This window comes from Lithobates pipiens, unplaced genomic scaffold (assembly GCF_037356315.1).
Source record: "Lithobates pipiens isolate NorthernLeopardFrog02 unplaced genomic scaffold, aLitPip1_a1.2 Scaffold_200, whole genome shotgun sequence".
NCBI classification, from domain to species: Eukaryota; Metazoa; Chordata; class Amphibia; order Anura; family Ranidae; genus Lithobates; species Lithobates pipiens.
In genome coordinates this window covers 157,061-176,067 of record NW_027507771.1, presented here as the reverse complement: position 1 = coordinate 176,067, position 19,007 = coordinate 157,061, and the positions used below count along the sequence as shown (strand labels likewise).

General features: G+C 51.8%; 1 protein-coding gene across 1 annotated transcript in view; it reads right to left on the bottom strand.

The window, feature by feature from the left end:
* The window catches only part of LOC144000272 (atrial natriuretic peptide receptor 1-like), a 157,559-nt gene that overhangs the window by 28,434 nt on the left and 110,118 nt on the right, over positions 1-19,007 (bottom strand). Inside the window, exons 8-10 of the mRNA XM_077494003.1 lie at positions 18,735-18,855; positions 5,258-5,332; positions 4,950-5,027 (exon numbers count right to left, since the gene is read on the bottom strand). Of these exons, the coding sequence (XP_077350129.1) occupies positions 4,950-5,027; positions 5,258-5,332; positions 18,735-18,855 (274 nt within the window). The remainder of the gene's footprint in view (positions 1-4,949; positions 5,028-5,257; positions 5,333-18,734; positions 18,856-19,007) is intronic.

Sequence of the window (19,007 nt, the reverse complement as noted above, 5' to 3'; positions counted from 1 at the left end):
CGTCACCCCCAGTGACTTCCTCAGGACCGTCACCCCCAGTGACTTCCTCGGGACCGTCACCCCCAGTGACTTCCTCAGGACCGTCACCCCCAGTGACTTCCTCAGGACTGTCACCCTCAGTGACTCCCCAGGACTGTCACCCCCAGTGGTTTCCCCAGAACTGTATCCCCTATTGACTTCCCCAGAACTGTCACAACCAGTGATTTCCTTACGACTGTCACCCTCAGTGTCTTCCTCAGGACCGTCACCCCCAGTGACTTCCTTCCTCAGGACCGTCACCCCCAGTGTCTTCCTCAGGACTGTTATCCCAAGTGACTTCCTCATAACTCTCACCCCAGTGACTTCCTCAGGACTGTTACCCCCAGTGTCTTCTTCAGGACTGTCACCCCCAGTAACTTGCTCAGGACTGTCACCCCCAGTAAATTCCTCAGGACTGTCACCCCCAGTGACTTCCTCAGGACTGTCACCCCCAGTGACTTCCTTTAAAACTGCCACCCTCAGTGATTTCCTCAGAACTGTCGCCCTCAGTGACTTCCTCAGAACTGTCACCACAGTGACTTCCTCAGAACTGTCACCTTCAGTGACTTCCTCAGAATTGTCACCCCAGTGACTTCCTCAGGACTGTCACCCTCAATGACTTCCTCAGGACTGTCACCTCCAGTGACTTTATCAGGACTGTCGCCCTCAGTGACTTCCTCAGGATTGTCACTATCAGTGACTTCCTCAGGACTGTCAAACTCAGTGAATTCCTCAAGACTGTCACCCCCAGTGACTTTATCAGGACTGTCGCCCTCAGTGACTTCCTCAGGATTGTCACTATCAGTGACTTCCTCAGGGCCCTCATCCCCAGTGACTTCCTCAAGACCATCACCCCCACCCCCAATCAATGAGCTGGAAAAATCATGTGATCTCCTGACCGCCACTGCTGAGCAATCTCCACTGGAAAGCACAACTTCTAATTATTCAGCATGGCGAATAATCTTTAGTCTCACTTTCATTATTGGATGGCTGCCCGGCGCTCTCATTTGTTCTTCCTCTCCCAGAATATAAATGGACTGAATGAAAGATTTGGGGTTTGCCAGCGGTCCCTCCCCAGCCGCTGGTCCCCTTTAATGCCCGACATAACCTTCACATTTCTCCAGAAATAAATGTGTTCCCCCTGAGATGTGGTAATATTCGGTGATGGCCCTGAATTAAGTGCGGACAGATTACTTCGGCAGTCCGTCTGTGGAGAAGGAGGAGGGGTTCTGTGATCACCGGGGAAATGTCAGCCAATGTTCTGATTAATACCCGGGCCCAAAAAATAACATTACCGAGAGCGAAGGAGGGGGCGAGCGGGAGCGAAGGAGGCGAGCAAAAGTGGAGGCGAGCGAGAGCAAAGGAGGAGGCGAGCAGGAGTGAAGGAGGAGGCGAGCGGGAGTGAAGGAGGCGAGCGAAAGTGGAGGCGAGCGAGAGCAAAGGAGGAGGCGAGCAGGAGTGAAGGAGGAGGCGAGCGGGAGTGAAGGAGGAGGCGAGCGGAAGTGAAGAAGGCGAGCGAGAGCAAAGGAGGAGGCAAGCGGGAGCGAAGGAGGCGAGCGATAGCGAAGGAGACGAGTGAAAGCGAAGGAGGAGGCGAGCAAGAGTGAAGGAGGCGAGCGAGAGCGAAGGAGGAGGCGAGCAAAGGAGGAGGCGAGCGAGAGTGAAGGAGGCGAGCGAGAGCGAAGGAGGAGGTGAGTGGGAGCAAAGGAGGAGGAGAGCGGGAGCGAAGGAGGGGAGCGAGAGTGAAGGAGGCGAGTGAAAGCAAAGCAGGAGGCGAGCAAGAGTGAAGGAGGCGAGCGAGAGCGAAGAAGGAGGCGAGCAAAGGAGGAGGTGAGCGAGAGTGAAGCAGGCGAGTGAAAGCAAAGGAGGAGGCGAGCAAGAGTGAAGGAGGCGAGCGAGAGCGAAGGAGGAGGCGAGGGGGAGCGAAAAAGGAGGCAAGCGAGAGCGAAGGAGGAGGCGAGGGGGAGCGAAAAAGGAGGCAAGCGAGAGCGAAGGAGGAGGCGAGCAGGAGCGAAGGAGGAGGCGAGCGAGAGCGAAGGAGGAGGCGAGCGGGAGCGAAGGAGGAGGAGAGCGAGAGCGAAGGAGGAGGCGAGGGGGAGCGAAAAAGGAGGCAAGCGAGAGCAAAGGAGGAGGCGAGCGAGAGCGAAGGAGGAGGCGAGCGAAAGCGAAGGAGGAGGCGAGGGGGAGCGAAAAAGGAGGCAAGCGAGAGCAAAGGAGGAGGCGAGGGGGAGCGAAAAAGGAGGCGAGCGAGAGCGAAGGAGGAGGCGAGCGAAAGCGAAGGAGGAGGCGAGCGAAAGCGAAGGAGGAGGCGAGCGAGAGCGAAGGAGGAGGCGAGCGAAAGCGAAGGAGGAGGCGAGCGAGAGCGAAGGAGGAGGCGAGCGGGAGCGAAGGAGGAGGAGAGCGAGAGTGAAGGATGCGAGCGAGAGCGAAGGAGGAGGCGAGTGGGAGCGAAGGAGGCGAGCGACAGCGAAGGAGGAGCCGAGCGGGAGCGAAGGAGGAGGCGAGCGAAAGCGAAGGAGGAGGCGAGCGAAAGCGAAGGAGGAGGCGAGCGGGAGCGAAGGAGGAGGCGAGCGAAAGCGAAGGAGGAGGCGAGCGAGAGCGAAGGAGGAGGCGAGCGAAAGCGAAGGAGGAGGCGAGCGGGAGCGAAGGAGGAGGAGAGCGAGAGTGAAGGACGCAGAGAATGTTACAGAGTGGGGCGCAGACGGAGAAGAGAACGGGGAGGGGTGTGACTCTTCGGAGACCGCCACCTCCAGGAAAGGGTTAAAGCTGAAGTTTAATCTGCTTACATAACCCCTCCCCCCTCATCTACATATTAATCACATGTATCAATAAAATCTTTTCATTACATAGTTTATACCCGGTGATGTCATCACTGGGTCTCTGAGTTTCTCTTTGCAATGCAGGCAGATCATGGGCTAGTGAGAGGGGCTGGCAGGGGGGCTGTAGATAGCTTCCCAAAAACTACCTCCAGCCCTGTGTGTAGCCCTTATACCCCCCACCCTGTGTGTAGCCCCCCTACCCCTCTTCCCCCCTGCCCCCACCCTGTGTGTAACCCCATACCCCCGTCCTGTGTGTAGCCCTCCTACCCCTCTTCCCCCCTACTCCCACCCTGTGTGTAGCCCCATACCCCCAGCCCTATGTGAAGCCCCCCTATGCTGGCCCTGTGTGTAGCCCTCCTACCCCTGCCCTGAGTGTTGCCCCACTACCCTGTGTGTAGCCCCCCTACCCCCATCCTTTTGTTTAGCCCCCTACCCCTAGCCCTGTGTTTAGCCCCCCCCCACCCCTGTCCTCTGTGTAGCCGCTCCATAAAAAATGATAACAAACAAAAGCTGTTTATGTTTAGCGAGCGATTTGTGTCCTGTCAGCAGCGATTCCTGCGACCCCCCCCCCCCCCAGGGCCAAGGAAGAGTCAGCCGCAGGATGGCCCCCAGATGCCAAGGCCAGAGGCGGAGCCCAACAGCTGGAGAGAAAACAATTCCAAATGAATGCAGCCTGGAAAGTTCACAAATTTCCCCATCGGGACCCATCCGACCAATGAGGGGGGGTGGGTGATTGTGTAATGGAGGGCGGGACTTATCACAGTATGTGCAGCGTATAGAAGAGTCCACCCACCCACACACCTCCTTCTATCTGGCGAAAGGTGGGACTCTGGTGGGGGCCCTGATGTAAGGGGGACTCTGGTGGGGGCCCTGATGTAAGGGGGATTCTGATGGGGTCCCTGATGTAAGGGGGACTCTGGTGGAGGCCCTGATGTAAGGGGGATTCTGATGGGGTCCCTGATTTAAGAGGGAGTCTGATGGGGAACCCTGATGTAAGGGGGATTCTGATGGGGTCCCTGATGTAAGGGGGACTCTGGTGGGGGCCCTGATGTAAGGGGGATTCTGATGGGGTCCCTGATTTAAGAGGGAGTCTGATGGGGAACCCTGATGTAAGAGTGACTCTGGTGGGGACCCTGATGTAAGGGGGACTCTGGTGGGGACCCTGACGAAAGGGGGGACTCTGGTGGGGACCCTGATGTAAGAGGGAGTCTGATGGAGACCCTGATGTAAGAAGGACTATGATGGGGACCCTGATGTAAGGGGGACTCTGATGTAAGAGAGAGTCTGATGGGGCCCCCAATGTAAGGGGGCTCTGATGGGGGCCCTGATGTAAGAGAGAGTCTGATGGGGACCCCAATGTAAGGGGGCTCTGATGGGGACCCTGATGTAAGGTGGGACTCTAATGGGGACCCTGATGTAAGGTGGGACTCTAATGGGGACACTGATGTAAGGTGGGACTCTGATGGGGGCCCTGAGGTAAGGTGGGAATCTGATGGGGACCCTGATGTAGGGTGGGACTCTGATGGGGACCCTGAGGTAAGGTGGGAATCTGATGGGGACCCTGATGTAGGGTGGGACTCTGATGGGGACCCTGAGGTAAGGTGAGAATCTGATGGGGACCCTGATGCAGGGTGGGACTCTGATGGGGACCCTGATGTAGGGTGGGACTCTGATGGGGGCCCTGATGTAAGGTGGGACTCTGATGGGGACCCTGATGTAGGGTGGGACTCTGATGAGGACCCTGAGGTAAGGTGGGACTCTGATGGGGACCCTGATGTAGGGTGGGACTCTGATGGGGGCCCTGATGTAAGGTGGGACTCTGATGGGGACCCTGATGTAGGGTGGGACTCTGATGAGGACCCTGAGGTAAGGTGGGACTCTGATGGGGACCCTGATGTAGGGTGGGATAAAGATGATTTTGTTTGGTCCAGGAATATTTGTATACAATGTGGCCCTCATACAGAAGAGTTTGGGGACTCCTGTTCTAGAGGGAGGAGAAGTTGGGGAACCCGGGACACATTGAGGATCTTCCGACTCCCGGAGTCCAATGACACGAAGGTTGGGATTTGCGGCGGGTCGCTTTGAATCGTTAATCAGAGGCTCGGGACTCACATATTTCAGCTCGAAGAGAACCTTCCGCGTCAGCTCAATGCGCTTGTGGTTCAGGTACTTCACAGCGACCACGTTACCCTGGAGGACGAGAAGAGAAGGAATGACTGTGACAGGAAATACCAAACCACCAATTATGTCTGCCATGAAAGGTCATCGGTAAGATGATGGGACCAGCTGTGCCGGATCCTGGAAGTCGCCCTCCGAGGAATGACATTTATTACAGCGCCGCTCTACTATCCGGTGACAACTCTCCCGTTCCCATCATCTCCACCGCCCATCTGTCCGATATTCCAACAAAATACATTTACCTTGTAGTACGCCGTCTTGGCGTAAACCTGGAACTGACCATCCATGGTGAGCAGGGAGCCGTAGTTGGAGCCTCTCTGGAGACAGAATGACAAAGATTAGAAGATGAACCCGAGATGGGATGACCGGGAACACGACACAGTATGGGGGGTGAAATGTTGGGTTAGCTTTATGGATGAAGTGAATAGGGGGGTAAGTGATGGGGGGGGGGGGACATTGTTCAGCCGAGGTTGAGAGTTTGGGTTGTAATCACAATTCATGAAGAAAGCCATTTACATTCACGGGCCTCTGATTCAGCCATACATCAGCTGATGGACTTAAGAGGGCGAGAGTCTAGTTCAGGAGGGCTGGGCTGGGTGAGAAGACATCCAAGCGATGGGCAGAAACAGGACGGCAAAGGGAAGAATGGAGAAGTCCATGGAGCGGCCAGGAAGAGGTATACCAAATAGTTGAGGGTTAAAAATACAAGAAGCCAAGACAGAACCGGAGAAGAAGCCAGGAAATCAAGTCGGAGCCAGAGAAGATGGAAAGAGAAAGAACGGAAGAAAGAACGCTTGAGAGGAACGCGGGGTGGACAGCAAGGAGGCTTTTGCTTTGCGTGAGCTTGGCATGCCAGGCAGGTAAGAAGATATCCAAGCAATGGACAGAAAGAGGGCAGCAGAGGAAGAATGGAAAACACGCCATGAAGCGGTCAGGGGGAGGTATGTGGAATGGCTGAGGGTAAAAGGTTGAGAAACCAAGGCGGAACCAGAAAAGAGGCCAAGAAACCAAGAGATGAACCCGTGGGTGGAAAGTACAACGCTTCTGCATTTTTGGTCAAAGGTCAATAAGGGAAAAAAATACAAATTGTACGAAACTTAAATAAGACAGGGGGGGGGGCGCTGACAATGGCCCACTCCTAACAATTATGACCACCTCTCTATGACCCAGGTCTCGGGATCTATAACCCACTCCAACCTCATCAGGAGCTCCACCTTCCCACATATTAGGAGATAGGGATCTAAAGATTGAGTGATCTAGCAGTAATCCACGTGTTCCACACTTCTCCGAAATTCTGGAGACATTTACATGTATGTAAGTTCATATAGAGGTAGCACAGTGTCTACTAGCATACGCTACTGGGCCACCATAGGTGGAGCAACCAACTTCCAGTTTTGTAGGAGTACCTTTCTAGCATTAAAACACAGAAAGAACCAGAACAATTTTGTGTTCGTAGATTGTGCCAGTGAGTCCGTGATACCAAGGAGGAGCACCTTGGGATCCAACGTCACCAAAGGATTGGTAACTGCATTTATATCCACTACCCTCCAGAAATCTTGAATAAACTGGGCTGTCCCAAATAATATGGAAATACAGTACGTCCCCACCGCCTGGTGGCATTTAGGATATATCCAGGCTAGCTGTTTGTTGAGGGGTGTAATATGCCCTATGGATGAATTTTAGTTGATTAAGTCTATCCCTAGAAGAAATTGCTGTAGGTATATACTGCTGTATTTCCTGGTCCCATTCCTCCTCTGAAATGGTAGGGATATCCCATCCCACCCCCCACCAAGAGCAGAATAGGGGAGGGTCTCTATATGATTCTCTGCATGTAATGCAAAGAAACCAAGACACAGCCAGAGAAGAGGCCAAGAAACCAAGACAGAACCAGAGAAGAGGCCAAGAAACCAAGACATATCCAGAGAAGAGGTCAAGAAACCAAGACACAACTAGAGAAGAGCCCAAGAAACTAAGACACAACCAAAGAAAAGGTCAAGAAACCAAGACACAACCAGAAAAGAGGCCAAGAAACCAAGACACAACCAGAAAAGAGGCCAAGAAACCAAGACACAACCAGAGAAGAGGCCAAGAAACCAAGACACAGCAAGAGACGAGTAGTGATGGACGAACTTCCGACGGGACGTTTCGCGAACGCGAAACGCGAACGGACACAAACGTTCGCGAAAACGACCGTTCGCCGCGGGCTCCATTGACTTCAATGGGAGGCGAATTTCGCAAACCTTTAGGTCGAATTTGCGGCCACGGGGTAATTATTAGGGGGTAGCACGTAGTCCCACCACCTGGACAATAGCATAATACATGTATGAGGTGAATTTGGGATCGATAACTACAAGCATTTTTTTTTTATTTGGGAAATTGTTCTGACAATTCAGGACTATGGAGCTAATGAAGGCAATGGAGGAGAGGGAAGGTCAGGGACCAGGGTAGGCAAACAAGAGGGTGCAGGAGATACAGAGCACTGACAGCAGCACCGTAATACAGAGCACTGACATCAGCACCGTGACATACAGCGCTGACAGCAGCTCCGTGACATACAGCGCTGACAGCAGCTCCGTGACATACAGCGCTGACAGCAGCTCCGTGACATACAGCGCTGACAGCAGCTCCGTGACATACAGCGCTGACAGCAGCACCGTGACATACAGCGCTGACAGCAGCTCCGTGACATACAGCGCTGACAGCAGCTCCGTGACATACAGCGCTGACAGCAGCTCCGTGACATACAGCACTGACAGCAGCTCCGTGACATACAGCGCTGACAGCAGCTCCGTGACATACAGCGCTGACAGCAGCACCGTGACATACAGCGCTGACAGCAGCTCCGTGACATACAGCGCTGACAGCAGCTCCGTGACATACAGCGCTGACAGCAGCTCCGTGACATACAGCGCTGACAGCAGCTCCGTGACATACAGCGCTGACAGCAGCTCCGTGACATACAGCGCTGACAGCAGCTCCGTGACATACAGCGCTGACAGCAGCTCCGTGACATACAGCGCTGACAGCAGCTCCGTGACATACAGCGCTGACAGCAGCTCCGTGACATACAGCGCTGACAGCAGCTCCGTGACATACAGCGCTGACAGCAGCACCGTAAGCAGCCCCAGGAGGAAGTCAGCACAGCACAGGGATGGTGTGATCCCCTCATAATAAGAACCCCCAGGAGGAAGTCAGCACAGCACAGGGATGGTGGGAGCCCCTCATAATAAGAACACCCAGGAGGAAGTCAGCACAGCACAGGGATGGTGGGAACCCCTCATAATAAGCAGCCCCAGTAGAAATATGACACCGCTCAACCTCTTCAAAGAGGAGGGTAGGGGCATATAGTACGGTGTGCTTTTTTGGGTCAGGGAAGTGAGCCAAATGAATTAAGAAGGTCTGTGTGCTTGATTCCAAAAATTGTTTATAGACATATACATGGTCTACTGATCACATGTGTTGAATTCCTCCGAGATCCATGCCTCATTCATTTTTAGAAATGTGAGGTAGTTAACACTGTGGTGAGCTAGGCGAGTACGCTTATCGGTCACAATCCCCCCTGCTGCGCTGAACGTCCTTTCGGACAGGACACTGGATGAGGGGCAAGCCAACAGTTCGATTGCAAATTGGGCAAGCTCTGGCCAGAGGTCAAGCCTGCCCACCCAGTAGTCTAGGGGTTCATCACTCCTCAGAGCGTCCACATCGGCCGTTAACCCAATGTAGTCGGACACCTGACGGTCTAGGCGTTCCCTGATGCTGGATCCGGATGACACCTGTCGATGGGTCGGCTGAAAGAATGACCTCATATCCGAAGTCACCAACACATCTTCAAACCGGCCTCTTCTTGCAGGCGCTGTTGGATTGGTACCCGCAAATCCTTCTCTGGGAGTGGGAATTGCTCCTCTGCCAGCGCACGCAAAAGCAGAATGCAGCATTTCTCGAAGCAAGGCCTGGAAGTGCTGCATTCTGACAGCCCTCTGCGACGGCGGTAACATTTCCGCCATTTTGTGTTTGTACCGGGGGTCTAAGTACGTTGCCACCCAGTACTGGTCCTTGACCCTCATGCTTTTTATACGGGGGTCCCTATTAAAACACTGGAGCATGAAGGCCCCCATTTGCACTAAAGTGGAAGCGGTGTGGTGGCCTGGCTCCTGCTCATCATCCAGGATAATGTCGTCCTCTTCATTCTCCTCTCCCCATCCTCGCACAACAGGGATCCCAGAAAGGTTTAAAGCATGCTCTTCTTGCTCCTGCTCATCCGCCCCGGCACCATCCTCCTCTGACTCCTCATCAGACTCCTGTTGTTGACTTGTCTCAGATAGAGTAGCCCCCCCTGGGAATTCATCCAGCATTGCGACTTCCTCATCTTCCCGCTCCTGCTCCTCCACAGCCTGATCAATGACACGACGCAATGCACGCTCCAGAAAGAAGGCATAAGGTACCATGTCACTGATGGCGCCATGGCTGCGACTGACCAGTTTGGTGATCTCCTCAAATGGCCGCAGAAGTCTGCATGTGTCGCGCATGAGCAGCCACTGGCGCGGTGAAAAAAAACCCAGCTCCCCAGAACCGTTTCTTTCGCAGAGTTCATACAGGTAGACGTTAACTGCACGTTTCTGCTGGAGCAGCCTATCAAGCATATAGAAGGTTGAGTTCCATCGCGTCGGGCAATCGCAAATAAGACGTCTGACCGGCAGATGGTGTCGCCGCTGAATGTCAGCAAGGCGAGCCATGGCCGTGTAAGATCTTCTGAAATGGGCCGAGATTTTCCTTGCCTGCCGCAAGATGTCCTGGACCCCAGGGTATTTGACAAGGAATCGCTGCACGACCAAGTTTAAGACGTGTGCCATGCACGGCACGTGCGTGATTTTGCCCTGTTTCAATGCGCTAAGCAGATTGGCACCGTTGTCACACACCACTTTACCAACTGTCAAATTGAGCGGTGTTAGCCACTCATCTGCCTGTGAACGCAAAGCTGAAAGGAGTGCCGGGCCAGTGTGGCTCTTTGCTTCCAGGCACAACAGACGCAGCACGGCATGGCAACGTCTCACCTGGCATGTGGAATAGGTTCTGGGGAGCTTGGGCGGTGCAGTGGAAGAGACGCTAGCAGCGGAAAAGGAGGAGGCAGCTGAGGAGGAGAGGGAGGAGGATGGAGTAGGAGGAGGAGAAGAAGAGTCAGGCCTGCATGCAATCCGTGGCGGTAAAACCAAATCTACACGGGTGCCACGGGTTACATGCTTGACGGCCGTCAGAAGGTTCACCCAGTGGGCAGTAAAACTGATATACCTTCCCTGCCCGTGTTTGCTAGACCACGTGTCTGTGGTCAGATGTATCTTGGCACCGACACTGTGTGCCAGAGATACATTCACTTGCCGCTGAACATGGCCATATAGCTCTGGGATGCCCTTCTCTGAGAAATACTTCCTTCCTGGGACCTTCCATTGTGGTGTTCCAATGGCCACAAATTTGCGAAAGGCCTCCGAGTCCACCAGTTTATATGGCAGTAGTTGGCGGGCTATGAGTTCTGACAAGCCAGCCGCCAACCGTTGGGCAAGAGGGTTATCCGGCGTCATCATTTTTTTACGCTCAAACATTAGGCCCACGGAAGCCTGCCTTTTTGCAGAAAAATGTGAGCTTGGCGTGATGGAAGGTGGAGTGGAGGACAATTGTGAGGAGAGAGGAGAAGGAGAAGTAGAAGACGAGGCTGGACGGTGAGAGCCTGCAGTGTGGCTTTGTGTGTTCCGTTGCTCCCACTGGGCTCGGTGATGGCTGCTCATGTGCCTTCTTAAGGCGGTCGTCCCTAGGTGAGTATTGGGCTTACCGCGACTAACGCGTTGACTGCAAAGATTGCAGATGGCAACGCTATTGTCAGCAGCGGACACGTTAAAAAAAGCCCACACTGCGGAGCCATGTGCCGGTGTCCTGGGAGCGCCAGATGTGACCGTACATGGTCGATGACTCGCTCCTGATACATTTGCAGTCTGCTTTGTCCCTGCTGTGCAATGTAAGTCATTGCTGCTTCTCCTCCCTATCTGCTGGTCCATATCTCCCTCTGAACTCCCCTCCTCTTCCTCTCTTGTGGGCACCCACGTGACATCACTAGACACGTCATCATCAACGTCACCTTCCCCACCGCTATAAGTAGAGTAGGCAGCAACACCGGGGACCAACCTCCTCCTTGGGCTGATCTGGGTACTGGCGTCAGACTGCTGAGTAGCGCTTGTTGCTACCTCCTCTTCCTGATCCAATACCAAGAGTGGCTGCGCATCAGAAATGTCCTCTTGATATGGATCGGAAAATAATTCCAGTGACTCAAGCGGAAGGTATGTGGTGGTGGTGGTGGTGGTCGTGTTGTTGGTGGTAGTGTCTTTGGGGGTGCACATAGCAGAGAGTGAAGAAGAGGGTGCAGATCGAGAGGATGAGGAGGGTGCAGAAGAGTAAGGCTGAGCGAGCCACTCAACCAAGTCTGGTGCATCCTTTAAAGTAATTGAACGCACCTTCTGCAACTTCCCACTTTGGCTCAAGCCTGTTGCTCCTGCCCTACCCCTACCACCCCTGTGGAAGGGCCTGCCTCTTCCTCTGCATGTCATTTTTTAAATGACCCTGTGACAAAACTCTTAGTCCCTATACCGCTGAAGGACTGCTGCAGTATAGGTGAGCGGTCAGCAGTGGTGCACGTCAACCCTATCTATTGTGGACCGATAGCGGTCCTTACAGAACAGCAGACTGTACCGCACTCAAGCCTATGTACCGTAGCACCCTATACCAAGTTACCAGTCCTTATAAGAACTTTTGTGGACCAAGCAGGTTGTGTATTAGTGTTTAGCAGACTGTACGTCAGTCCCTATACCGCTGAAGGACTGCTGCAGTATAGGGCAGCGGTCAGCAGTGGTGCACGTCAACCCTATCTATTGTGGACCGATAGCGGTCCTTACAGAACAGCAGACTGTACCGCACTCAAGCCTATGTACCGTAGCACCCTATACCAAGTTACCAGTCCTTATAAGAACTTTTGTGGACCAAGCAGGTTGTGTATTAGTGTTTAGCAGACTGTACGTCAGTCCCTATACCGCTGAAGGACTGCTGCAGTATAGGGCAGCGGTCAGCAGTGGTGCACGTCAACCCTATCTATTGTGGACCGATAGCGGTCCTTACAGAACAGCAGACTGTACCGCACTCAAGCCTATGTACCGTAGCACCCTATACCAAGTTACCAGTCCTTATAAGAACTTTTGTGGAACAAGCAGGTTGTGTGTTAGTGATTAGCAGACTGTACGTCAGTCCCTATACCGCTGAAGGACTGCTGCAGTATAGGTGAGCGGTCAGCAGTGGTGCACGTCAACCCTATCTATTGTGGACCGATAGCGGTCCTTACAGAACAGCAGACTGTACCGCACTCAAGCCTATGTACCGTAGCACCCTATACCAAGTTACCAGTCCTTATAAGAACTTTTGTGGACCAAGCAGGTTGTGTATTAGTGTTTAGCAGACTGTACGTCAGTCCCTATACCGCTGAAGGACTGCTGCAGTATAGGGCAGCGGTCAGCAGTGGTGCACGTCAACCCTATCTATTGTGGACCGATAGCGGTCCTTACAGAACAGCAGACTGTACCGCACTCAAGCCTATGTACCGTAGCACCCTATACCAAGTTACCAGTCCTTATAAGAACTTTTGTGGACCAAGCAGGTTGTGTATTAGTGTTTAGCAGACTGTACGTCAGTCCCTATACCGCTGAAGGACTGCTGCAGTATAGGGCAGCGGTCAGCAGTGGTGCACGTCAACCCTATCTATTGTGGACCGATAGCGGTCCTTACAGAACAGCAGACTGTACCGCACTCAAGCCTATGTACCGTAGCACCCTATACCAAGTTACCAGTCCTTATAAGAACTTTTGTGGACCAAGCAGGTTGTGTATTAGTGTTTAGCAGACTGTACGTCAGTCCCTATACCGCTGAAGGACTGCTGCAGTATAGGGCAGCGGTCAGCAGTGGTGCACGTCAACCCTATCTATTGTGGACCGATAGCGGTCCTTACAGAACAGCAGACTGTACCGCACTCAAGCCTATGTACCGTAGCACCCTATACCAAGTTACCAGTCCTTATAAGAACTTTTGTGGAACAAGCAGGTTGTGTGTTAGTGATTAGCAGACTGTACGTCAGTCCCTATACCAATGAAGGACTGCTGCAGTATAGGGCAGCGGTCAGCAGTAGTGCACGGCAACCCTATGTATTGTGGACCGATAGCGGTCCTTACAGAACAGCAGACTGTAACGCACTCAGGCCTATGTACCGTAGCACCCTATACCAAGTTACCAGTCCTTATAAGAACTTTTGTGGACCAAGCAGGTTGTGTGTTAGTGATTAGCAGACTGTACGTCAGTCCCTATACCAATGAAGGACTGCTGCAGTATAGGGCAGCGGTCAGCAGTAGTGCACGGCAACCCTATGTATTGTGGACCGATAGCGGTCCTTACAGAACAGCAGACTGTACTGCACTCAGGCCTATGTACCGTAGCACCCTATACCAAGTTACCAGTCCTTATAAAAACTTTTGTGGACCAAGCAGGTTGTGTGTTAGTGTTTAGCAGACTGTGCGTCAGTCCCTATACCGCTGAAGGACTGCTGCAGTATAGGGCAGCGGTCAGCAGTAGTGCACGGCAACCCTATGTATTGTGGACCGATAGCGGTCCTTACAGAACAGCAGACTGTAACGCACTCAGGCCTATGTACCGTAGCACCCTATACCAAGTTACCAGTCCTTATAAGAACTTTTGTGGACCAAGCAGGTTGTGTGTTAGTGATTAGCAGACTGTACGTCAGTCCCTATACCAATGAAGGACTGCTGCAGTATAGGGCAGCGGTCAGCAGTAGTGCACGGCAACCCTATGTATTGTGGACCGATAGCGGTCCTTACAGAACAGCAGACTGTACTGCACTCAGGCCTATGTACCGTAGCACCCTATACCAAGTTACCAGTCCTTATAAGAACTTTTGTGGACCAAGCAGGTTGTGTGTTAGTGATTAGCAGACTGTACGTCAGTCCCTATACCAATGAAGGACTGCTGCAGTATAGGGCAGCGGTCAGCAGTAGTGCACGGCAACCCTATGTATTGTGGACCGATAGCGGTCCTTACAGAACAGCAGACTGTACTGCACTCAGGCCTATGTACCGTAGCACCCTATACCAAGTTACCAGTCCTTATAAGAACTTTTGTGGACCAAGCAGGTTGTGTATTAGTGTTTAGCAGACTGTGCGTCAGTCCCTATACCGCTGAAGGACTGCTGCAGTATAGGGCAGCGGTCAGCAGTAGTGCACGGCAACCCTATGTATTGTGGACCGATAGCGGTCCTTACAGAACAGCAGACTGTACCGCACCCAAGCCTATGTACCGTAGCACCCTAGACAGACCAAGTTACCAGTCCTGATAAAGAGCTTTGTGGAACAAGTGAGTTGTGAATGATTAGCAGACTGCAGCAGAAGGGCAGCAGTCAAGTATAATATTCTTTCTATATTTGGAAGAAAGAATATTATACGTGTACAAGCCTATTACCGTACCACTGATACCAGTCCTGAAAAGAACCTTTGTGGAACTAATAGTAACAGCAAGTCTTTAAAATTATCCTCACTGCCTGACACACTGCTTCCTGCCTGTCCCTATACAAATTGGCAAAAAAGAGTAGGCTGGAACGATTAGCTGGAACAGCTCTTTTGTGGACCTGATAGTAACAGCTAATGATGATGATGATGATGATGATGAAGAAAGACTAATCTGGCTGAGCTGTCCCTAAAATAGCAGCATACAGCGCTCTGTCCCTTTATCTAAACTGACAAAAGAAACTCAGGCTGCTGACCTAACACCTATACCAGTCCTGAAAAGAACTTTTGTGTACCAAATAGCTAGCGTTTTCTCTGTCCCTACTCCACACAGGATCCTTTCCCTACAGTGACAGAAGAAAGAATGTAAAATGGCCACCGGATCGGGTGTATTTATAGGTTAGGGGGAATGTCCAAGTGTCCATGAGCTGTCATGTCTCAATTGGTTGTCCTGTAACACATGATAAACGTGTCACGAAAGGTTAAAGTTCTTGTATACATTAAACACGTAAGTCCGCCGGGGCGAACGACGGAAAAAGGCGTTCGAACCCGCGGACGGCGAAAGTCGGAAATTCGCCGCGAAACGACCGCCGGGCGAACCGTTCGGCCATCACTAGAGACGAGGCCAGGAAACCAAGACATATCCAGAGAAGAGGCCAAGAAACCAAGACACAACAAGAGACGAGGCCAGGAAACCAAGACACAACCAGAGAAGAGGACAGGAAACCAAGACACAACCAGAGAAGAGGACAGGAAACCAAAACGCAACCAGAGATGAGGCCAAGAAACCAAGACGCAACAAGAGACGAGGCCAGGAAACCAAGACACAACCAGAGAAGAGGCCAAGAAACCAAGACACAACAAGAGACGAGGCCAGGAAACCAAGACACAACCAGAGAAGAGGACAGGAAACCAAGACACAACCAGAGAAGAGGACAGGAAACCAAAACGCAACCAGAAATGAGGCCAAGAAACCAAGACGCAACCAGAAAAGAGGTCAAGAAACCAAGACACAACCAGAGACGAGGCCAGGAAACAATACAGAACCAGAGAAGAGGACAGGAAACCAAGACATATCCTGAGAAGAGGGCAAGAAACCAAAACGCAACCAGAGATGAGGCCAAGAAACCAAGACGCAACCAGAGAAGAGGCCAAGAAACCAAGATGCAACCAGAGAAGAAACCAAGACGTAACCAGAGAAGAGGTCAAGAAACCAAGACACAACCAGAGACGAGGCCAGGAAACAAGACAGAACCAGAAAATAGGCCAGAAACCAAGACAAAACCAGAGAAGACAGAAGGTTTGAGATGAACTTGGGGTGGAGAGTACAATGCTTCTGTATTTTGTGAAATTGGCAAGCCGGGAGGGTCAGCAAATATTCAAGTAACAGACAGAAACAGGACAATAGAAGACGAGAGGAGAACTCCAGGAAGTGGCCCCAGGCGAGGTATGGAGAATGGTTGCGGGTAAGAGGCAGAGAAACCAAGGCAGAACCAGAGAAGACAGGAAAAACAGAATGGATAAAGCGGCTCGAGAGGAACTTGAGGTGGATATACAATTTGTCTGCTTTTTTGTGAGCTCTACATGCCAAGCAGGCAAGAAGGTAGCCAAGCAATGGACAGAAACAGGACAGCAGAGAATGGATGGAGAGCTCTATGAAGTGCCTGGGAGAAGGAATGGGGAATGGTTGATGGTAGGACGCCAAGAAACCAAGACGGAACCAGAGAAGATAAAACGGGGAAAGAAGGCGTGAGATGGATATACAATGCTGTTGCTTTTCGTGAGCTTGGCGAGGTGAGAAGATATCCAAGCACTGGACAGAACAAGAGAAGACACAGTACAAGAGATGAAGAATGGAGAAGTCCAGTAGCCAGAAGGAAGTGGAGTGGTTGAAAGTAAGAGGCCGAGAAACCAAGACAGAACCAGAGCAGACAGAAAGACAGAAATGAACTTGGGGTGAATAATACAATGTCAAGTGAGGATCATCAATTAAACAAATGTTAGAGAGGACACAAGGGGAAATCGGGGTTTAGTCTGAATACGTTTGAGAATGACCCTAAGAGGTAAGCGTGAATTGGTTGAAGCCGTTTATTATAAAGCAGATGATATGCAGACATGGAAATACGAAGATATTCTGTTCATTGAGACAGAATACAGGTGAAGGTCGCTAGCAGGGCGGCACTTTGCCGGCAGTTTGCCGGCGCTGCCCCATTGTTTTCAATGGGCAGGGGACCTTTAGGGGCTGCAAAGATGCAACTTTTTTTACCGTCCTGCAAGCTCACCACTCCAGTGTGAACGCCCTCAGGCATTCACACTGGAGAGACAGGACAGGCTCTTTATAAGCTTTATTTTTAGCGCTGTAGTGCCTGTAAAGCGCCTCAGTGTGAAAGTAGCCTTAAAGGTAAAGGTCTAGCCCTGGATGTAAAGGTCTAACCCTGAAGATAAGGGTCTAACCCTGAAGATAAGGGTCTAACCCTGAAGGTAAGGGTCTAACCCTGAAGGTGAAGGTCTAACCCTGAAGGTGAGGGTATAACCCTGAAGGTGCCGGTCTAACTCTGAAGGTGAAGGCCTAACCCTGAAGGTGAAGGTCTAACCCTGAAGGTGAAGGTCTAACTCTGAAGGTGAAGGTCTAACCCTGAAGGTGAAGGTCTAACTCTGAAGGTGAAGGTCTAACCCTGAAGATAAGGGTCTAACCCTGAAGGTAAGGGTCTAACCCTAAAGGTGAAGGTCTAACCCTGAAGGTGAGGGTATAACCCTGAAGGTGAAGGTCTAACTCTGAAGGTGAGGGTCTAACTCTGAAGGTGAAGGCCTAACCCTGAAGGTGAAGGTCTAACCCTGAAGGTGAAGGTCTAACTCTGAAAGTGAAGGTCTAACCCTGAAGGTAAGGGTCTAACCCTGAAGGTGAAGGTCTAACCCTGAAGGTGAAGGTCTAACTCTGAAGGTGAAGGCCTAACCCTGAAGGTGAAGGTCTAACCCTGAAGGTGAAGGTCTAACTCTGAAGGTGAAGGCCTAACCCTGAAGGTGAAGGTCTAACCCTGAAGGTGAGGGTATAACCCTGAACGTGAAGGTCTAACTCTGAAGGTGAAGGTCTAACTCTGAAGGTGAAGGTCTAACTCTGAAGGTGAAGGTCTAACCCTGAAGGTGAAGGTCTAACTCTGAAGGTGAAGGTCTAACCCTGAAGGTGAAGGTCTAACCCTGAAGGTGAGGGTATAACCCTGAACGTGAAGGTCTAACTCTGAAGGTGAAGGTCTAACTCTGAAGGTGAAGGTCTAACCCTGAAGGTGAAGGTCTAACTCTGAAGGTGAAGGTCTAACTCTGAAGGTGAAGGTCTAACCCTGAAGGTGAAGGCCTAACCCTGAAGGTGAAGGTCTAACCCTGAAGGTGAAGGCCTAACCCTGAAGGTGAAGGTCTAACCCTGAAGGTGAAGGTCTAACTCTGAAGGTGAAGGTCTAACTCTGAAGGTGAAGGTCTAACCCTGAAGGTGAAGGCTTAACCCTGAAGGTGAAGGTCTAACCCTGAAGGTGAAGGCCTAACCCTGAAGGTGAAGGTCTACAAATGATTCTAGGAGAGTAAAGTTGATAAGTAGTAGACAATCTCTGCAGGCTGGAAGATGGTGGGTGAAGCCAGCAGTGACTTCAAAGATCACAATCTAAATTTTACTCTTAAGGCCATTCCGTTCTCGTACGTTTCTAAAGAACCTGAACAGTTCCTCGTATCCCGGCTCACCCTGTCTGGTAAAACTCAAACCAAAGGTGACCAGACATCAAAAGTATCCCAAACCTATAACCAGCACGACATGTATTCTGAATATACAGCCCATAGGTTCCCTGGTTTCAGCCCCGCCCACTTTCTGATCCCACCCTAGCCTTGTCTACACATTGCATGGGGAGAGAGGCTAGAAGAACTATAAAAAGCCTGCTGAATATGGGTGTGGTATATAAAATTCAGCTCATAGCACACTGAGGGGCTTCCTAACTTGAGCAATTCTGAGCCCAAAGAAGGCCCCTGATTGGTTAACACACACAGCTTTCTACATTGAGCAATGGGGGGGTCAACTGCCACACCCAAGACCCTTCGTATTGATGGTATGGGGGGGGGGGGGGTTTGCGCCTGAGGAGATTACCAAAGACAGGGTGAGTTTGCTGCCGGCTCGGCGCAGGTTCTTCTCCATGTTGCTGGTCTGGATGTCCTCCCAGCGCACTTTCCACAGCTCGGCCGCCAGCTCCTTCTCCAGCCGCAGCTTCCTGGGAGGGACAGACAGGGACAGACAGGGGGCGCCGGTCAATGCGAAGCCACTGCTGGAAGCGGCTGGACAGAGTATCATTTCATTTCATTGCCTTCAAATATTACCAATGCTGAGATAGAATAGTGACCTGCTTCCATCAATCATGGTGAC